The 22,039-nt window shown below is 33.8% G+C and overlaps 1 protein-coding gene across 1 annotated transcript; it reads right to left on the bottom strand.

Moving 5' to 3' along the window:
- Nucleotides 1-14,431: 14,431 nt before the first annotated feature.
- Nucleotides 14,432-15,073, bottom strand: LOC141388242 (speckle-type POZ protein-like). The gene has a single exon (XM_073958262.1). It carries the CDS (start codon nt 15,071-15,073, stop codon nt 14,432-14,434), a length of 642 nt encoding a protein of 213 aa, XP_073814363.1.
- Nucleotides 15,074-22,039: the final 6,966 nt, after the last annotated feature.

The following is a 22,039-nucleotide window of genomic DNA, read 5'->3' as shown; positions in this document are numbered from 1 at the left end:
AGCGAGTATTTGTTAGCAGCAGTAAAGAGATCTACTGCAAATTTTTCCAATACATCACCACCTGTGTACAAAAATTTTAGCATTTCCTCAATTACATCGGCATCCATATCATCAATCTTTATACGATTTGTTTTATTTTCTTGGAAGTTATTGCGAAACATAGCAGCGAACACTGGACTGCGACCACATAATATTGCTTTGTGGGCTTTCAATTCAATACCATTTTGTGCAATAAGAGTTACATCGCTAAATTCTTTACAGGCCAAAATATTGGCAAAGTCCTTTTTAAGATTGAGGCTTGCTACAGTATTGTATAAGGGTTTTATATCCACCTTAATAACGTGGTCTGTCTCTTCATTAAATTCATCACTATCATTATCATAGTATGCATTTTCATAAGCCATAAAACGAATTCTACTGTCTATAATGTCTGTTGTAATCTTTTTAGTAAAAATTTCGTTTTCTCTAGATATTGTAACTTGAAATAGTGTGTCGTCCTTGTCGCTGGTTGAGTGTAATTCTATGTAAATCTCGATGTTGTCAGTATCGTCCTCTTCATCAATATAATCTTGTACTGCCACCAATCTCCATTCGGTTCTGCTACATGCACTATTAATTGCAATTGAAGGAGAATAATATTCATTTTGTGATTCATCCCGTGTATATTTACTAAAGTAACATGGCTTTGTTCGAAATTGGAACTTATATTGATAATCTGATATTTTAGTTAAAGACATTTTCGTTTAATTTAAAGAAAACAGTCGGCGCGTTCCAGTAGTTAAGTGTCCAATAGTTGATTGGCAAAGCCACGAAATTGAAAATTGAAGCAGACGCAAAAAAAACCGTCGATCGATTTGAGTTCACAACGGCGATCGACTGCATTAGAGAACGTTGTCAGCCGTTCGAATTGTGACGGCGAAAGTTGAAAACTTTGCCGGGTATTATGCCAAGTTTACACTTGCGCTCTAAAATCCACTGGATTTCACGAAATCCTGAAATACACTAGAGTTGTACAATCTAGTTCATTTGAAAGATCTAGTTCAATAGCTCAGCTCTTTAAACTGAACTAGGTCAATAATCTAGTTCATAGTTCACTGTCGGGTTCAATCATTCTGATCAAAATCGTTCACCTGCTCTTAATGTGTCTTTTGATGAAAACGCATACGTACACCAAATACAAACAAACAAAAGACTAATATAATTTAACTACTCCATAACAAAAATATTACATTTGCATAGTTTTATTGCAATCTTAAAGAAAGATTAAATAATTTTAGAAAAAACATCCTTCATTTAGTTGGCTGGCAAAAAATCGTATGTTGTGTGTGTGTGTAGAAATTGTCATTGCAAAAAAGCTTTGTGTGTGTGTGTTTCTTTTTATTTTTCCCTTTTTTTCTATCCAAAAAGGCGGATTGAATCTCGATTCGACATATTGTAATATGTTATGTCTCGTATGTTTTTGTAGAAATCTTCATTTTCAGAAAGCTATTTCATGTACCTTGATCCAAAACATAAACAAACTGATCACATTACAAAGGCACTTTATATATTTGTGAACGACATGTTGAACTAGATTGTGAATCGTTCGTTGATCGTACGGTCACCGACTGATTATAGTTCAGTGAACTATTGAACTATAATGAACTATATCGTCTGATCTAGTTCATACGCTCTTTTCAATGAATCGTTCAATTGAACTAGTTCCTTCATGAACTATACAACTCTATTATAAAGTACGGGACAGGCCAATTTATTTGTTGATTTCAAACATATCACAATCATCAAGGTAGATGCATATGCGCAGCTGATCGAACATGAATTTTCAAACAAATTGTTGTAAATTGAATTAGTCATCAAAAATATACGACAATATAGAACTTTATTTCGAAAATTACCCAGCAAAATAAATTGGAAGTAGTGCAATGTGGACTAGTTCTGTCACGGCATGTTTTGGTGCAGTTCAACCGGAGTCGTGAAAAAGGCACTCCAGTCCTCACATTTTAACCGCATTTGGATGCAATCCAAAGAATCACATCCACTTGTCACATTTCAACGACATCCTGATGCAGTTCAGCGGAGTCGTGAAAAAGGCACTCCAATTCCTCACAATTTAACAGCATCCGGATGCAGTCCAAACGGAGTCGTGAAAAAGGCACTCCGTTCGCTACATTTTATTAGCAGTTGTTAGAGATCCCTACATGTACATAAATCAGTTTGTACATCTCTACATTTTCCAAAAAGAGATAAGCGTGTTAACATTTCCAAACATTTGTTAATACAAACTAAATAATATTTAATTTGTGAACATTTTTCCGGTAACTCACGAGAAGAAAATTTCCGAATGGAGTGCTGTTGGAGTACATGTCGAAATCTTAACTGGTGATGGGAAGGCAACCCATTTAGCAAATGAAGTAAAAACAGTTCAGCTTGGAACAAATGGAGGGCGGAGGAAACACGCATGTTTGCGATTGAATTCAATTGAGAATTTTCATAATTTGTGTTAATGTAATAAAGTTCTTAATATTTTTGTTTTACACAAATAATAAATGCATTTTATTTGTTCTGGCATATTTTGTAATGGCTTGCACAATTTCCGCAGAATGCCTGTACCAAACACGTGCTTTGGACTGCCTCCTATTCTACCCCAAAGGGTTAGTTAAAATGCAATGCCAAAGGGTCAGTTAAAATGCAGTGCAAAAGCGTTAGTTAAAATGCAATGCCAAAGGGTCAGTTAAAATGCAGTGCCAAAGGGTTAGTTAAAATGCAGTGCTTTGGAGTGCATCTTTCAGTAGTCACGCTCTTGTAAAAATCATCAGTGAAAATGCATAATTTGATGCACATCCAGATCACTTGTACATATCATTTAACTGCATCTTTGGAGGCAAACATTTTGCTGGGTATATATCGTATTAATTGTGTATAGTTCTTACAAATGAAACATGATTTTATCGTTGAGACACCATAATAAATTTTGATCGATAAAAGTTGTGTTCAGAACTTGCAAACTATTACTACTGCAGCAGTTTTCCCGTTTAGTGCTAAAATGTGTTGCCGTACTCCGAAATCTACCAAGACTTGCACTTCTGTTTAAACAAAAATAGCCCCGAATAACTCCCTCTTCTCCTGTTTTCTGCCATACAATTTTGACCTAGTAGAAACTAGAAGCATGTTCATTGACATTTAAATACGTTAATTTTGACATTTCTGCTGGACTTTTTGCAATTTCAGTAATTTTCCATTCCCTTATGTTTTAAGAAATTTGTATGGGGAAGCAATTTTGACAATTCACACAGTTTTCTAACATTACCATTAAAAAATTACGGGAACACAATGAAAAATAGTATTGTATCAAAGTAATTTATTATTTTTTTCACATGTTACATAAGTAATTTTCTGTCGCGTGTGGACGTGTTTTCATTTTGCTCTTACTAAACATCTATTTTCCACGAAATAACGTCTTTTTATAAAGAATCAATAACGCAGACTATAAAAATAATACACCCTGTGTCGTTTGATCGCATAATATTTGTGTGAATAGTTGAGTGTTGCACGAAAAAAAACATTTAAAAAACATCAAAACGCAACAAATAATTGTTCTAATTTATTACAAAAACAACAAATTGGATAAACTGAGAAAATAAACACGAGAGAACCTATTGAGAGCACCAAGTGAATGAAAGAAAACGTCAAGTGTAAAAAACAACGACAAACTTACAAAAGCTTTTTAAATTGCATGTAAACGTCTAGCCAGTAACGGAACCATCATTTACAAAATTAAATATCCTTGCGCCCTAAAGTGTGCTCCAATTTTGTCTTCATTTATGATTTAGTATTCACATCCGTTGTTTGTGTCACCCTGTTATAATAACTGAAACTTGTAATACATATACACAAATCAACAATACATCAATCGCTTGAAAATGTGTGATCAGAACGAAGCCGATGTTACACAAGAAAATCTCATCGTTGAAAATAATACGGCTAAAAGAGATTCCAGAGCGCCAAAGAGAGACAGAGATAGCCTATTTCATCAATCATTTGGAAACCCGTCAAAGACTCCACGATCGTCGGATTCGCCTTTCCGCCTATTTCAAATGCTTGACGAACGCTTTAATAAACTTAGTAGCCGTCTCATGGATGAATTTAAAAGTATGTTAAAAGAAACAGAAAATCGCATTTTAAATGAAATTGACAGGAGAATATGCGATTTCAGAACTGATTTAAACGACGTCTTAGACCGTGTACAGATTTTAGAAAAAACTTCTGATGATGTTGAAAATCTGAAAGCTGATTATAAAGAGCTTAGAATAGAACTGTTAAGGCAAGAAAACGCACACGTATCATGTGAAATAAGGGTAAATGGAATTCCATACAATGAAGACGAAAACCTGTCTGATATTTTTAATAAACTATGCAGTTCCACGAATATTCCAATCCCAAAAACTAAATATATTCACCGCCTGCAAAACAGGAATAATACTAAGAAGGCTAACTCGCCTGACAGCGTTATCCTTGTAAAATTCATGTCTCCCTACGACAAAAACTTCTTTCTGAAGTCATTGGGTGTTTACAAGAAAATGAACAACAGTAAGCTAACATTGGAGTCTCTTGGTTTCAGATCAAATAAACCATATTATATCAATGAGAACCTGTCCAACACGAACTATCAGTTTCTTCAGGACGCTTTGGGTCTTAAGAAAAAAGGGCTTGTAAAAACGGCGTACTCCTTTCGTGGGCTCGTTTATATCAAACACCTTAACTGCGACGAACCAATATGTGTGTATCACCAAAGGATTATTGACGATTTTCGGACTGCACGTGGAGAGTCACAATTGGACCCGCAGAACTAGCGGTAACAGACCTTTTGCAAATCAAATCCAATATCAATTTCTTAACTTATTGGCTCATATTATTATAATTTTTTCTTTCTCTTTATTTAAATGTATCTTTTTAAATATTCTATATATTTTTCGAATGTCATCACCTATTAATTTTTCATTTAATTCATCATTTTCAAGATATACTCGTAAATGCGTAGCTGGTGCCTTTTTACACTTTTTATCCCCTAATTATGATAGACCGGGGTAGTACAAATAGAGCTTCCACAGATGTTACACAAAATATGGTCAGAATTTTATCCAAGCAACGGGATGGGCTAAAGATATGCCACATAAACTCGCAAAGCTTGGTAAAAAAAATCGACGAATTTAAATATATTTTTGTTAATTCGGGTATTGATTTAATATGCCTTTCAGAAACCTGGCTTCGTTCGCACATTCCCGATAGCATGATCAGTATTGATGGATATTCTGTGTTTAGGTCAGATAGAGAACGTCGTGGGGGTGGGGTTGCAGTTTTCGCCAAAAACACATTAAATGCAAAATTATGCTTAAAGTCCAAACCTGGAGACAAGATAGAATATGTGTTCATAGAATCCAAATCAAATAATAAGAAAATATTAATTGGCAGTGTATACCGACCCAATAACACCATTGATCTAGGTCACCTCCAAAATATCCTTAAAACTGTTACGATGGGTTACGACGACGTAATTATAACGGGTGATTTTAATTCGAATGTCTTGGTTGATTCGTCCTTAATTAATAATATGCAAGATCTTGGATTATATGCCACAAATCATACGAATCCTACGCACTTTTCTTCATCTACAAGCACTCTACTTGACTTATTCTTTGTTAACAACCTCTCTAATGTTCAACTATATAATCAGATTTCGGCATCATGTTTTTCCAAACATGACTTAATTTTTCTAATCTATCATTTTAATAGGCCTGTAGTTGAACAAACTTTTTCGTATCGCGATTTCAGGAACTTGAATTATAGTGAGTTAGAGTATAAATTTTCTCAAATTAATTGGAACGAGATTTATTCAATAATCTCTGTTGATGAACAACTCAATTTTCTTCAAGAACGAATTCTTCTTCTATATGATGCAACGGTGCCCATCAAAATAAAACGAATTTTATCAAATGCAAATCCGTGGTTCAATTCCATTATTAAATCCTACATCAATGACAGAAATCGAGCATATGCAAGGTGGAAACGCTATAGAACACCGGAACTCTACGAACAATTCCGTTCTGCGCGAAAACGAGTTAATAGCTCTATTCACTCCGCAAAGACTCAATATTACTTTCATCGGTTTAATTCAGCATTGGATTCCAAAAGCAGTTGGAAAATAATCAATGATCTGGGTGTTGGAAAACCAAAGGTTTTGGCCCATTGTCATGAAAATGCGGATGACCTCAACCAAACTTTTATCAACATACCCACTGTACAGGTTAATACTTCATTCTATGGTCGATTAACAGATGATGTTATACGTGAAGGATACTTCGAATTCAGATGTGTTAGTCCTATGGAAGTACAGAGTTATTTTACTAAAATTAAATCTAATGCGATTGGTCCTGACAAAGTTGACCCAAAATTTATTCGGATTATACTCCATCTTATATTACCTTATATCACGCACTTCTATAATAATATCCTAACATCGAGCACATATCCAACGAAGTGGAAACATGCAAAGGTTATTCCTGTCCCAAAATCCAACAATGAATACCGACCCATAGCTATCTTGTGTTATCTCTCAAAGGTGTTTGAGAAAATTCTACACAACCAGATGTCTGAGTACCTCCATAGGGAATCGTTATTAACAAACATGCAGTCAGGTTTCCGTGCTGACCATAGCTGCACTACAGCTCTAGTTGAGGTTTCGGAGGAAATTAGGAGTGACATTGATGAAAACAAGGCCGGTTTTCTTATTTTACTCGACCACTCAAAGGCCTTCGACACTGTCGACCACAACAATTTATGTTTCAAACTTCGCAGGTTTTTTAACTTCTCCTCTACCTCGACGAATCTTATAAAATCGTACCTTACCGATCGGACACAATCTGTGTATACTGGAACTGAAACATCATTACCACTAAATGTAGATAAAGGCGTTCCTCAAGGGTCAATACTGGGTCCACTTTTGTTTTGCATTTATGTTAATGACCTCCCTTCTCAATTAATATATAGCAGAGTGCACATGTATGCAGATGACGTTCAATTATACATGAGTAGCCATCTAAATAATATTACTCAATGTGTGAGCGAACTCAATGATGACCTCAAACGTGTTCATGAATGGGCCAAAGCAAATGGTTTATTTTTAAATCCAACCAAGTCGAAATGCCTCATAATTCACAAAAATAAAAATATTACTTGGGAAGGTGTCGAAATAATTGTTAACAATGGAAAGGTAGGTGTAGTTTCCAGCGTGAAGAATCTGGGAGTGGTTTTCAATAATAGATTAAGCTGGTCAAATCATGTGAATACAGTAGTTGGACAAACATTTGGAAAACTACGTACATTGTGGCTTACGCACTCTTACACACCTCCCAACATAAGATATCTTTTGGCGAAAACTATACTGGTGCCTGGCCTCTTATATGGATGTGAACTATTTGCTCACTGTGATTCACAGAGCCGACGTAGATTAAATATGGCATTTAATAGCATAATTCGCTACGTACACGGTCTCAGGAAAACTGATCATGTTTCACCCTACAGTAATTCTCTATACGGTTTCAATTTTAACACCCTACTCAACTTTAAAGCCTTATTATTTCTACACAAAATAATTTATAAACAGAAACCACATTACTTATTTAATAGGCTTACATTTGCAAGATCAAATAGAGGAAAAAAACTTATACCTATAAGGAGACGAAGTCTGGTATCTGAGTGGCAATTTTTCATAGGGACCATACGTCTGTGGAATACTCTCCCTTTTGATCTACAAAACACCAGCAACGCTTTTACGTTTAAAAACAGGCTACGAACTTTGCTTTCAATTAGATGATTTTTTCTTTCTATTTTTAATTAAATTCTTATTATACAAAATTAATTATCTTTATTAAATGTCCATTAAACGTCTATGTTATCATTGTAATTTACCACAAAATATGTTTTCTTTTGTAATTTCAAAAAACCTTATGTTATTAAATATTGTTAAATCATTAAATATAAGTTCGATATGATTTATATATATGTAATCCTGTACTATAATCTAAAAGACTCAAGTCTTGTTGTACAGGAGATATACAAATAAATACAAATAAATACAAATATAAAAATATAAAATTTTGATACTGAAATTTTTTGTTGCTGCAATTGACCATCTACCTTGTTTATTCTGATACGTGAAAAGTGTTGCAACTTTTGGTACTTTTTAAGGCAAAACAGGGTTGTATATCATGTGTACTGTGATTTCTATGTTGATTTCGCTGAAATCACGAAATGAGATGATTTCGTTTTTGTATGCAAAATCATGATCAATTTTGCTTGATTCCGCGCGAAATCACGAAACGCCTTCGAAATCACGAAAAGACTCCGAATGTAAACCAAACATTAGATAAAATAACAAACGCATGCAATTGAATTAAACACTTTTGTCAAGAAAAAGAAATTGAACAAAGAATTATCTGTAAAAATAAATACAAAGACATAAAGTAATAAAGACCTGACAAAATGCATGCAACAAAAAAATGTTTACGAAACTTTGTATAGAAACATTACCCTTAACAGGTTGCAGTTAATTCAAAATCGCAACCAAGGAGGCACATTTCATGTAATGGTATCAGAAACGAAATTTATGAATTCAATGATCTATTCAAGAATAATTCCATGTCAATTGGATCGGTAAATTCGGTTAAATACGTAAAAATGTATAAAAGAAAAAAATGTTATATCACCATATCGTAACATAACATTAGCTCTGTTCCAGAACTAAAAAGTTTTTACAATTTTTACCACTTTTACACATTTTGCGTTCCCGTACACAAAATTTATATGAACATCGTTTACGACTTTTACAACTTTTACGACTTTTACCACTTTATAAAGTACGGGAACAGGCCAATTATGTTAAATTCAAAAGCCATTCACTGAAGAATGATAGCAAAAGAAATGTCTTATCTTGTTGTATTTATGTCTTTGATAAATAGTAAACATAAACATATGCACTTATTTAATTTTTAATTAGTATTCACATATAGTATCGGTCTTAAAGCAGGTTTACATTACGAAATAAAGTGGATTTCAACAGTAAATTCATTTTCGTATACGTCAAATGAAAACTCATCTGAAATCAATTGGATTTTATTTGAATTGGCAGCTGAAATCGAGTGGATTTCGTAAATGTAAACCAACTTTTAGTCAAGATATATTTTACAGGTCACGTAATTAGCACAACAAATTTATTCTTCAAGATGTCACAATGTTTGTTTACCTCTTCAATCTAAGTTTTCACAAAAACAAAATTGACAGACTGAAACCACGACCCTGGCGTTTTAAGCTACCTTATAATTTCATCATGGCATTGGTATTGCCTTTCAATGGTCAAACGAGAAAATAAGTGTGGTGAAGAATTGGAAAATTCATAAAATGTATACCATGGTGGAAAAATACCAGTTGTCAAAATGCGTTATTGTGAATAAAGTCACATACAAAATGTTAGCAAGCAATTCAGAGTAATGCATTATTGTGAGCAAATTTGACGTGATTTGATGTAACACCTTCTTATTCCACCATGATTGATACAAACTTTAGTTGGGTGTCTAACTAGGCGTTTACAAAAGACAATTTGCCTTAAAATACAACCCTGATTTACTAACCCATAGAATGACTTCTGTAACATGAGTTGCTTGGTCCCGGTCCATACTAGCGTGAATTTCATTAAAAAAATTCATGAAATTAGGTGTTCTTAAATCGAATTCCCCACTACAGCAATTTTATGATTTTACTCTACTATGGACGTCGATCTAGAGACGCATAATTTCATATTAAAATTTCAGTGAAATTACTGTAGTGTGGCCCGGGACTTGGTAGTCATGCATGAAACTAGGCGTTCTTAGATCGAGTTCCATACTAGAGTAATGTTTTGAAATTGCTGTAGTGGGGAACTCGATTTACGAATGCATAATTTCATGCATGACTACAAGGCAACAGAAAGTAGGGAGACTAAATTTTTGACATTTTTGTACAAATAAAATTTGCCATTCAAGTTTGAACTTGTGAATAAGGGCTATGTAAAGCTCTGTTCCAGAACTAAAAAGTTTTTACAATTTTTACCATTTTTACACATTTTGCGTTCCCGTACACAAAATTTATATGAAAATCGTTTACGACTTTTACAACTTTTACGACTTTTACCACTTTATAAAGTACGGGAACAGGCCATAAATTGGCTATAATGCTTGGTTTACATTTACGAAATCCACTCGATTTCGACTGTCAATTCCCGTGTGTATACGTCAAATAAAAAAACTTCTCTGAAATCCATTGGATTTCATTTGACGTTTATACAATGGAATTGACAGTTGACATCGAGTGCATTTCGTAAATGTAAACTTACTATAATTCAGTGGCATGGCGCAATAAAGGTAGAAACACAATAAAATACGCCGCTAGTTTCATGAAACTGAGAGTGAAAAAAGCGGCGTATTTCACTGTGTTTCTACCTTAAGTAATTATTGTTCTTTCCCTCATAAAAAAATTAAAAAGTTGTTATCGATTTCGGCATAAATTGAATACTCTACCAGCTGGCGGAAAAATCTGAAATGTTTATCACAGGTAGATCTTTACGCCCTGATTACAAAAAATATAAAGTTAGTTGGGGGAAGTCCATACTTCCCGATATATGGACCTCTGAAGTTTCGAAAATTCCCTTGTTAAAGTAAGGAAAAAATTTAAATTAAAAAAATGTTGTTTTCGTGCCCTAAATTGGCTCCTGTCCATAGGAGAAAGTCTTAAATCCCCGGCCGAAGGCCGGCTACTTAGAAAAAACTTACAACTTAAAAAAAATTTCAGATTTTTTTTCCGTCAGCTGGTAGAGTATTCAATTTGTTCATCGATTTCCATGGAAAACGTTGTTATCGACAACCAAGATCTATTTATAAGGTCACGTAAGTAGCACAACAACTCAATTTTGGCCAAAAATTCTTCAATATGTCAAAATGTTTGTTTACGTTTTCATACAAATGATTCACAATAACAAAAAAAAAAAAAATTGACAGATTGAAACCAATCAGCTGTAGTGGGATTCTCTAACGCATTTTTTGGATATCGACAAAAATCGTTAAATTTAAAATGCTTATAACTTCGGTAATTAACGATATTGTTCGGTAAGTTAGAGACCAATAAAAAGTACTCGCAAACGTCCACCGATAACAACAGTGATGTCAACTTTTATTTGAACTTTTCATTCATATTTTTGCGTTTTAATTTGACCGATTTTTGTCGGTAACCAAAAAATGCCCTAGAGAATCCCACTACTGGTCGTTTTACGCCACCTTATAATTTCATCATGTCGACAACTATTTCAATGAGACAATTTTATCGACAAATATCGGTAAAATTAAAACAGAAAATTATGAATGAAAAATATGTGGTCTGTACCTTTATTTTTCGAAATGGTAACAGTGGCGAAATATGGTAAAAGTGGTGAAATGCTATCTGAAATTGGTAACCTCAGACACGTAAGGCCCATACCTATATACGGACGTATACCCAGGGCGTGTGTGGTGAAAAAAGTAGAACACATGTATTCTTATGAGAACTACCGAAATACGTCGAGCGCATACTTTTTGTAAGTTGAAAAATTTTAACTTTGACAGAACGTTATTGTTTGTATGTGTGTGTGTGTTCTGTATTTTATACCCCGGTTACACTATTGAAGGTTAACCCACTGGGTTTAATAGATCCAGTGGGTAATCTTTGCTGGTTACACTTAGCTTTTCGAGGATATAAACTGTCAGCTGATGTTTGTTTACGTATACATACAAAATAACTGATAAAGTCGTGTGTTACACTTTTACAATTTCTCGTATGAGATATCATCCGCTCTTTGCTCATATTGGTATATTTTACACACAGGGATACATTTTTGTATCATGGTATCAAGCGTACTTTTTGTTAAAAAAGTGTCTAATGTAAAAAAATAAATAATTTTATGATTTTCAAATAACTTTAGATTTATTAACTCCATAAAATCTCATGCGACCAATCGTAAACGTGTAAAACACGACAAACTCTGTTGCAAAAACAGTTGCAACTTTTGGTACTTTTTGAGTAGAGTTGGATTTTTTTGCACAAATACCGAATACAACACTGTATTTTTGGTGGATTTTGCCGGATTTAAAATAAACCCAGTCGTGAGAGGATTTAATTTTTGTATGGCAAATCTGGTCAGATTTGACCAGATTAAGCTATAAATCCTCATAAAGTGGGTTAACCCGGCAAAAAACTGTAGTGTAACCGCACTATTAAAAACAAAATCCCAACAAAACAATAAATACAATTCATTGCAAAGGAAAATTATTTGTTTTACGAATGAAAACATTTAAGCAAGTTTCGGTCACGGATTTTATGTTTTAAATGTGAATTGGGACTCAACGTATTTGGGTAATACGGACGCTCAGAGAGCGTTATTTTGGTAGGTTGCTTTGTGAACGTCCCGTCGTTATTTAGGTTTAGCAGTAAAGGAACACAACTATGAAAAAAGTCGGCAACACTGTTGCTATCGGTAGAACTTATGCCCGTAATTTCTACGCGTAGTTATCTATGAGTTCATAGATATCCCCCGTGTAAGCAAAATTTCATAATTTCAATCCATAGGTAACGTTACCGGGTCGAAAACGGCCGTGTTACTTACACCAAGGATTTTGCCTGGTTGATCGTTGCCAATGTGTTAAAAATTGTAAAACACTTATATGTGGCAATGTTTTTACGAAATCATGAATGAAAATCACCAATGTTACCAAATGCTTTCAAAATTTACACGCCTCGGTAAATGGCACGTAGAAATTACCAAACGCGTAGGTAAAGATAACTAATAGGTAGCTACCTACCCAGTTACCTAGGGCTAGAAATTACGGGCATTAGGCCGCCATCAGACCATCTGCTTTTTCACATGTATGAAATCAGCTGTTCTATATATTAGTATACCTAAAGTGACAACATACATGTGAAAAAGCAGATGGTCTGACGGCCGCCTTAAGGGCTGTTTACACCATATATCAATGTCATATGAGCTGTCATTTCTTTCACCCATTCGACATTCTCTATGTTTGTCAAAATTGACGTCATCCGGGGATTTAAGACTTTCTCCTATGGACAGGAGCCAATTTAGGGCACGAAAACAACATTTTTTTTAATTTAAATTTTTTCCTTACTTTAACAAGGGAATTTTCGAAACTTCAGAGGTCCATATATCGGGAAGTATGGACTTCCCCCAACTAACTTTATATTTTCCAATTTGTGCGTTCATACCTACAAGTGTTATTTTCGTATGACATAACCTATCATTGTTTACATTTTTTGTTGAGTTGCAAATTTGGGCAAATTTTAATTTTGGTTGAAGGAAAATGAATATCTAGCATGTTTGTTGTGGTAGAATAGGTTTTTGGGGTTATAAAGGCATTCATGTTTTTGCCACAAAGCAATCATTTCCAAGACTGCTTCTTTCGACCAATCGATCTGAAAATAACATTATAAACACTCTTTATTTACTTTTCTAAATATTTAAATATACATAACTTTCCATTTTCTTTTTTAAAAGATTTTGTTTTTCAATTTTTTTAAGAATGCCAGAAAACAGCTGATTAATTTATGTTTACATACGAGAATGCCGTATCAAATAGAGCGCCACCTAAATGAAAAATTTACATATGAGTTGCCAAATCATTTTGATAGATGAACATTTTCATAGTGGTCACACTATGTGTACAACATTCGCAGGTAGAAAATTTGACATCTCATACGACATTGATAGATGGTGTAAACAACCCTTTAGCGACAACTTTATTTTGGTTGCTAATTTACCGACAAATTCCGTTAATTACCGAAATCATAAGGATTTTAATGTTAAAGATTTTTGTCGGTAACAAAAAATGCGTCTGTTTTGTGTGATAGACAGTCTGTTTTGTTTAATAGCCTAGGGAGTCAAAATATTTTTTACATGGACGGTTGACCCAATACGATTTGGTTACAACATATCTAAATTATACCCCGCATAAAAAAATTAACATAACCTCAATAGTTATATTTGTTTTTGGTTGATTTTTATGTATCATGTAATATTTATTAATACAAAACAATAAATGAGAGTTTCTAAGGGAGAATTAATATTAATTTTTCATAGTCCATTACTTGTTTTAATTTTTTTTTATACATACATATGTTATCAAAAATAGTTCACGAAACAGCTTATTAATAAGAAAAAAAAAAAAGAATTCAGAGGATTGATATTTTTGGTTCAAATAAATAAAGAGAAAAAATTCAGCTTAATGTGCGATAGAACATATGCGTGAGTGCTCAGCATTGATATGCTCTATACAACCGGCAATCAAATGGCAGCGGGTTCTTATGTACCGGATTGATCCGACTCAGTGCTGCTATTACTATCACTATTATAACGCCAATACCGCATTCTTTTCACAGTTCTTTTGGTGTTTTCCAAAACTAGCCTAGACAAGTCATTATCAGTTTGACACAGCTTTTTCCAGCCCTCCGTTTCTGTGACCGTTTCAATATTATTTACTATAAACTTAGCTGCCTTCGTTTTTAGACGTTCATTAGTGAGACGATCGGCCAACAAAAGGACATCAGCAACTGTAGCAAACTTCATTGTATTAATTAAAGTATTTTCACACATTGTCTGCAAATCCAATAGCGAATATTTGTTAGCAGCAATAAAGAGCTCTTCTGCAAATTTTTCCGATATATCACCACCCGTGTACAGAAATTTTAACATTTCCTCAATTACTTCGGCATCCATATCATCAATCTGTATACGATTCGTTTTACTTTCTTCGAAGTTGTTGCGAAACATAGCAGCAAACACTTGACTGCGGGCACATAATATCGCTTTGTGGGCTTTCAATTTAATACCATCCTGTGCAACAAGAGTTACATCGCTAAATTCTTTACTGGCGAAAATATCGGCAAAGTCCTTCTGAATACCGAGGCACACTACAGTATTGTATACGGGTTTTATTTCAACCATAATATCGTAGTCCGTAGATTCACTATAGTCATTATCAGCTATAGTTATAAAACGTATTCTACTTCTTGTAGTGTCTGTTGTTATCTTTTTAGTGCAAATTTGGTTTTCTCTAGATATCGTGACTTGAAATAGTTTGTCTCTGTCCCTGGCTGAGAGCAATTCTATGTAGATCTCGATCTTGTCAGTTCCTTCGCAATAATCAAAATCATCTTCTACTGCCACCAGTCTCCATTTAGTTCTACCACTTGCACTATTAATTGCAATTGAAGGAGAAAAGTACTCTTCGGGTTCATTTCGTCCACGTTTATCATAATGATAAGGATAAGTTCGCAATTGGACCTTATATTGACTATCTGATACCTTAGTTAATGGCATTTTCGTTGAATTAATAAAAAAGAATGAATGACAAACAAGAATGACGCACTTTTTGAAATTTTTAGCGCTTTGGTTGGCGACGTTGGTAAATTAGGAGTTCATCAACAAACGAAACGGAGTAAAACGAAGAGAACGTTGTCAGCCGTTCAATTTGTGACGACGACAGTTTTTTGTTAGTCAAACGGTGAAAACTTGTATCCTGTCACACGAGAATAATTTTATGAAATAAATGTCATTAAAACGCATATAAATAATTCAATTAAAAACTTTTGTGAGGACAAATAAATTAAACGAAAATTATCTTTAGGAATAAATAGTAAAGAAAATAAGTGTGAAGAAGAATTGGAAAATTCATAAAATTGACACAAACTTCAAAGGTGCAAACCCAATGAAATTGTCGCCTACTTCACGCTCAATTTCATGTAATAGTACTTATATATATATAACCGGATTTAACTAACCCACTGGGTTTCAAATGTCAATTCCTTTGCTTATAGCTCATTTAGACTAGTCATAAATCCTCGACTGGATTTAATAAATCCAGTACAAATCTCATTGCATTTAGATATACATTTTGGAGGATTTAAATGGCAGTCAGCTGATTTTTGTTCATAGCACAATTACCAAGGTAGATGCATCAGCCCATCTGATCGAATTTGAAACGTCAAAAGAATTTTTTTGTAAATTTAATTCAAAAAAACATACGTCAAATGACAAATTTATTGTTTAATACTGAAAATGTTTGCACATTATGCTACTAATGCTAACTAAAGAGCAAATAAAGAATTTTTTTATCGCAGTTTTCCCATCTAAAATAAATAAACTAATTATTTTATCGTTTATACATCGTAAATATTAGTCTTGGTTGATTAGAATCAACCTTGCACATCAAAATAAATTTAATTTTCCGCCTTGTTTACAAATTTTTACATTTTAAATTATTTTTAGTGTAGCAATTCACCGATGCATCTACCTTGTTTCTTGTGCCAGCTTGCAACTTTTTGTATTTTCTAGCAACATGTTGCAACAAACAGAGTTGTATACGAGGATTTATGCCAGATTTAAAACAAATCCACTCAATAGGAGGATTTATTTTTGTATGGGAAATCTGCTACATTTTGGCTAGATTTAGCAAATAAAACCTAATAATGTGCTTAATCCGGCTAAATGGGCTATTATATTTCAAATAAATCCTCATAAAGAAGTTTAACCCTGCAAAAGGCTATAATATAAACATGACCTAAAAGAATAAAGGGGGGGTTGTACCTAATTAAAATGCGATTTTGGATTTCTTTATTCTTCTACACAAATTCAGGATTGGATAAGCATGAATTTCTCACCATGTTTGCACCTTAAGGCCTTTGTAGATAAGCGGACTCGCCTGCTTGCTTCTGATAATTAATAAAGAAGGCCGAACCAATTTCGAACTAGTTTGGGCTTTTCTTCTTTATTCTTTTATTTGTATTACGTCAGAATGAAAGTAAGCAAGCAAGCGAGGCAGCTTATGTACCCAGGCATTTAGTTGCGTGTCTAAGTAGGCGTTTACACAAGAAAATTTGTCTTATAATACAACCCTGATTTACTAACATATATGTACATATGCTCTGTTCCTTTACGTGCCTGGGGTTACCTTTTTATTTTATTTATTAAGGCCAAACCTATAACCCTTTTTATAATAATAATTATTTATTTTTATTTCAATAAGATTCTTTACATTTCATTATATAGATGCCCCAGCGCCTCATGGACATTATTGGGGCAAACTGTTTTAAATTGTCTTAGATTTAGAAACAAATTTATAACATAATAGAGTAAATGTGAAAATTATAATATCAGGAAATTACTTAATCACATTAGAAGCATTTCGATGTTATCTAAAAGGAATAATTTTAGTTGGTTTTTAAAATTTGAGATTTTTGCATTGTTTTTAATATTATGAGGAAGGTGATTATATTCTGAACAACCTGTATACTCAATTCGCTGTTTCGTGGTTTCTAACCTACACCTTTTAACATGCAGGTTATTGACATTTCTAGTATTTACACTTGACTTGTTCTGAGAAAATTTTATGGCGTGATTACCGATGTTATGAACAGCTTTATACATATATGTCAGTAATTGCATTTTGTAAAGACCTTGTAATGGTAAACTGGATTTGGATACATTTTTAAATAACATTAACGTAGAATATGTTTTGGGAAGATTGTAAACAATTTTATAACCGTATACCATTGGCATATAATTGTAATGACTGTGTATCAGAGCATTGTACAATAATAATTTAGTTTTTTCATTAAATTTATTTTTAAACTTGTAAAGTAAACCGATTGCCGGTGCTACTTTCGACTTCACATATTGCAAATGAGCATTCCATGCTAGGTTATTTTAAAAAATTAAACCTAAATACTTTAGGCAACTGCTCTCATTCACAGTCGTGCCACAGATAGAAACATTAAACACATCGCTTCCGCTACTATGAGGGCGAAAACGAATCATTTTTGTTTTCTCAGAATTTAAAACTAATCTATTTATTCTGGCGAATTCATGAATTGCAACGGCATCATGTTCAATCTGGGCTTTTAGAATAACATCGTGTGAATACGGATAAAGAAGACATAAATCGTCAGCATACATAATTAGTTTTCCATGTAACTTCAAATTTGATATGTCGTTTAAATAAATCGTAAAAAGCAGTGGTCCCAAAACACTGCCCTGTGGAACCCCATAATTGATATATTCAGTTCGACTGCAAGAATGTAGCAACCGGGGTTTTAAAATGGCGCCCCACGTTGGGCGCCATTTTGTAGCAACCGGGGTTTTAAAATGAGCGAAAATTCGCCATGTTTTGTCATTGAGTGGCATTGCCGGTATGCTGGCGTTTAGCGCGGCTATGGCTCGTCGGCTGAGGGGTGGTTCTTGCCACTCGTTGACTGTTCGGTTGACAAAAAAAAAATCATACCGGTCTTTCAAAAAGCAAAAAGGGGAAATTAAAATGAAGCCTGAAATACGCCTGTTAAGAAAATTAATCTAAGCTAAAACTTAATATCTAAACTCACCCTGACCTAATATATCCTACTGAAACAGCTCTCCTGGCGGCTGACCAACCAGGAGATTTAGCCCTCCCACTGAGAACACCTCTCGCCATGACGTCTATGCTATTCCGACGTCCCAAGTTTGACCCTTTACTTACCTTGTTTATTCCATCCCCACCACCTTTTTAATAGGGCTTTAGGCCGAAAACATGATTTTCAAATTCAACTCAGAATACATTCTTTATTTATCCAAGCAATTACCAGCTATGTAAATGACAATCAAAACCATGGACACAAGCATTAATCAAAAAGAAAAAAAGTAATTAGGAAAACTGAAGAAAACAGTAGGGTTCAAAGGATTGACAAATTGATCAATTAATATCATTTATTGATTAAAATTTATCAGGATATTCTAATGATCGTCTTTCTTCTTCCTTCTATTTCCAGGTTTTCGGACTGCTAGTGGTGATGTGGTAACGGCTATTTTTGATCCCAATATGTACGTATGTCTTTATGTATATAGTATTAGCTGGATAATTACATTCCGTGTTCGATATGGACTTAAGCTGATTGTACTTTTCTTTATGTAGAAACAGGAGCAACAACCTAGAATACCGCTTTCCAAATCTTGGCGGTGAAATTATGAACAACGGCTTCCTAACCCTGAAGTGAGCTCAATGCAAGGTTTTATGCCTGTACCCGCAAAACCAAGGTAACTATAAACTATAAATCTAGCTTGTTTTTCCCTTTCTAATAATAAACCTTTTGCTTATTCTTTTCTTTTCATGTGGACTACGCGGAATTTAATTATGATGCTGTCGTCCGTCTGTCCGTCCGAGTATGAAGTTGGATATGTCAATTGGGATTATACCGAGGCATGCCGGACTGGCAATGCAAGGAATATCTGCGCCTCCCTCGTTGGATTGGATGGGCGATGGTGTGGCTTCCAGCAGTATAGCTTTAGGATGTATTTAGTTTACAGATTTAGTTTTTAGATGTATTTAGTTTTCCGATTAGTTTAGTTTTAAAACTTGTTTAGCTTTAAATTTTGTTGAGCTTAAGGCCTGCGTACATAAGCTGCTTTGCCTGATTGCCTTGCTTTGCTGCTTCAATAAAAAAATAAAAGAACAAAGAAGGCCGACCCAATTTCCAACTGATGGCAACCTAGTTCGAAATTTCGTCTTTATTCTATTATTTTTATTACGTCAGAAATGAAGCAGGTAAGCAAGGCAATCAGGCAAAGCAGCTTATGTACGCAGGCCTTTAGATTTAAGTGTTTATATTTTATCTTTCAAATTTTTAACTCATGTTTCAATTCATTTTCAATTTGCTATTCGTTCTTTTAGCCTTTAAGTCTTTTAATTTAGTTTGAATTCACTTGTTTAGGCTTAAAATTTTGTGTAGATAGCTTTGTATTTTGTATTTGTTTTCTTTATTTATCTTCACAACAGGTTGAATAAATGAATTAATTGGTATTCATCTATAAATAAAGTTCATCCTGACCAAAAACTGTCTTGCTGTTTTTTTTGCTGGTTGGTTGGAGCCACACATCCAATCTTCTTCAAAGGTAAATCCAAAAAAGGGCAAATCTTCCGGCCTTTTTTTGGCAGGAAAGATCATCCTGTCAAATCATTTTCTCCTTTCCCTCTTTGTTTTTCTTTTATTTCCCCCTTTACGTCAGAATTGTCAACTGTTATACAAACAGCTGTTTTTTCCAAATGATGAATGTTATCATTCATACATTCTTCTTCTTATTTCACAAAAATTAACCTTTAAGAGGCGCACCCCACAAGAAGTACCTATTTTAACGAACTGTTTCCTGTTGTCGAGGTAACTTTCTATAATTTTGGACCCATTTCCAACAATTCCGTAATACACAAGTTTCTGCAGTAAGATGTCATGGTCTACTAAGTCAAATGCCTTTGACAAGTCGTAGAAAACTCCAGCGACGCCCCCGTAACCACTATCTAATCCATCGCAAATAGTGTTGATCACATTCACTATTGCTTCCTGTGTCCCACTACCTTTTCTGAATCCAAATTGATACTCGTATAATAAATTGCGTTCTTCCAAGTATGCTATCAATTGTGCGTGTAAAATTTTTTCAAAAACTTTATCAAATGACGATAATATTGAAATCGGCCTAAAACAATTTGCATTGCATGCATTTTTATTTTTTGGTATCGGAAAAACTTTAGATATTTTTAAACTGTCTGGATAAACTGACGTGTCAATAATTGTATTAAAAACAGTTACTAAACTTGGGATAATGACATTACTGCATGTTTTCAACATGTTTGTGTTAACATCGTCATAGCCAGGACTTTTATTATTTTCTAAATTAGTTATTATGTCGAAGACCTCCTCAGCAGTTGTTCTATAAAAATTAAATGAATGTTGAACAGGTGTGAGAGTATTGAACATATTAAAGCAGTCCCCAGGAAAATGCTGAATCTGTATTTTTAATTGTCTTGGAACATCTACAAAAAATCTGTTGAACGTTTCGCACATCTCGTTGTCATTAAGACAGTTACCATTATTATCCTTTAAACGTATTTCACATCGTTGAACTCTGCCTAGATTCTCATTTAAAAACCTCCAACATTTTTTTGGATTTTGCTGAAGATCATTAAGCTTTGACTGATAAAAGCAATTCATACATGTCCTATTTGCTTTCTTTATGACCTTGCTTATATTTCTGAGTCTATTCTCAAGTCCAGCGTAAGTGTCATTCTTCCTTCTCTTCAACAGCAAATTCTTCTTCCATTTAATTAGTGCCAGCAGATTTTTATTAATCCATGGTGTCATTAAATCCCTATAATTTTCCAGTTCTGTTTTTTCCGTTGTAGAGTTGTTTATGCATTCAGAATAAATTCTCATTATAGTCTCCATATCTACATTTGCATTACCGCACAGTTGTATATTTTGGAATTTTTCACAAATACTTTCATGCAGTAAGTTATAATCACACTTGCTAAATATTCTGTTAGTGCTTCCATTTTGTTCTATATTGCATATAATTCTGCATGACAGCAAATTGTGATCTGTTAGATTGCATTCTACAGAATCTACTACGACTATGTTTTCAAGATTACTGAAAATGTTATCTATTGACTTCCCACTAGAAGAACGAGTAACGAGAGAATGACAATTTTTATAGTTAAAGTGAAACAATATATTTGAAAATTCACATGACTCAACAGAATTTAAAAAATTTATATTTGAATCACCTACCAAGATACTAGGTGTATTCCCAATACTTTCCAGTCTGTTTTCAATGAAATTATAAAATGTATTCAAATTACATTTTGGCGAGCGGTAAAAATTAGTAACTTTTAATGGTTTACCATTTAGTTTAAAATTGCTTATTAAAATCGTTATTGCATCAACAAAATTCTTACTTTCACAGAACTCAATCGTGTATACAAAATGATTTTTGATGAAAATGGATGTGCCACCATGTGCATCATTTCTACAGCAGTGGATAGCATTATAGCCTGGTATATTATATATCTGTTTAATATCACTTTGAAACCACGTTTCTTGTACAGCTATAATA

Source organism: Musca autumnalis, unplaced genomic scaffold (assembly GCF_047663935.1).
Source record: "Musca autumnalis isolate F117 unplaced genomic scaffold, ASM4766393v1 scaffold_9, whole genome shotgun sequence".
Classification (NCBI taxonomy): domain Eukaryota; kingdom Metazoa; phylum Arthropoda; class Insecta; order Diptera; family Muscidae; genus Musca; species Musca autumnalis.
Note: the sequence above shows the minus strand (reverse complement) of the source record. Positions and strands in the feature narration are given on the sequence as shown.

Bases quoted from the DNA above. Each gene is read 5' to 3' on its own strand.
- LOC141388242 (XM_073958262.1), bottom strand. From the start codon at position 15,073: ATGGTTGAAATAAAACCCGTATACAATACTGTAGTGTGCCTCGGTATT.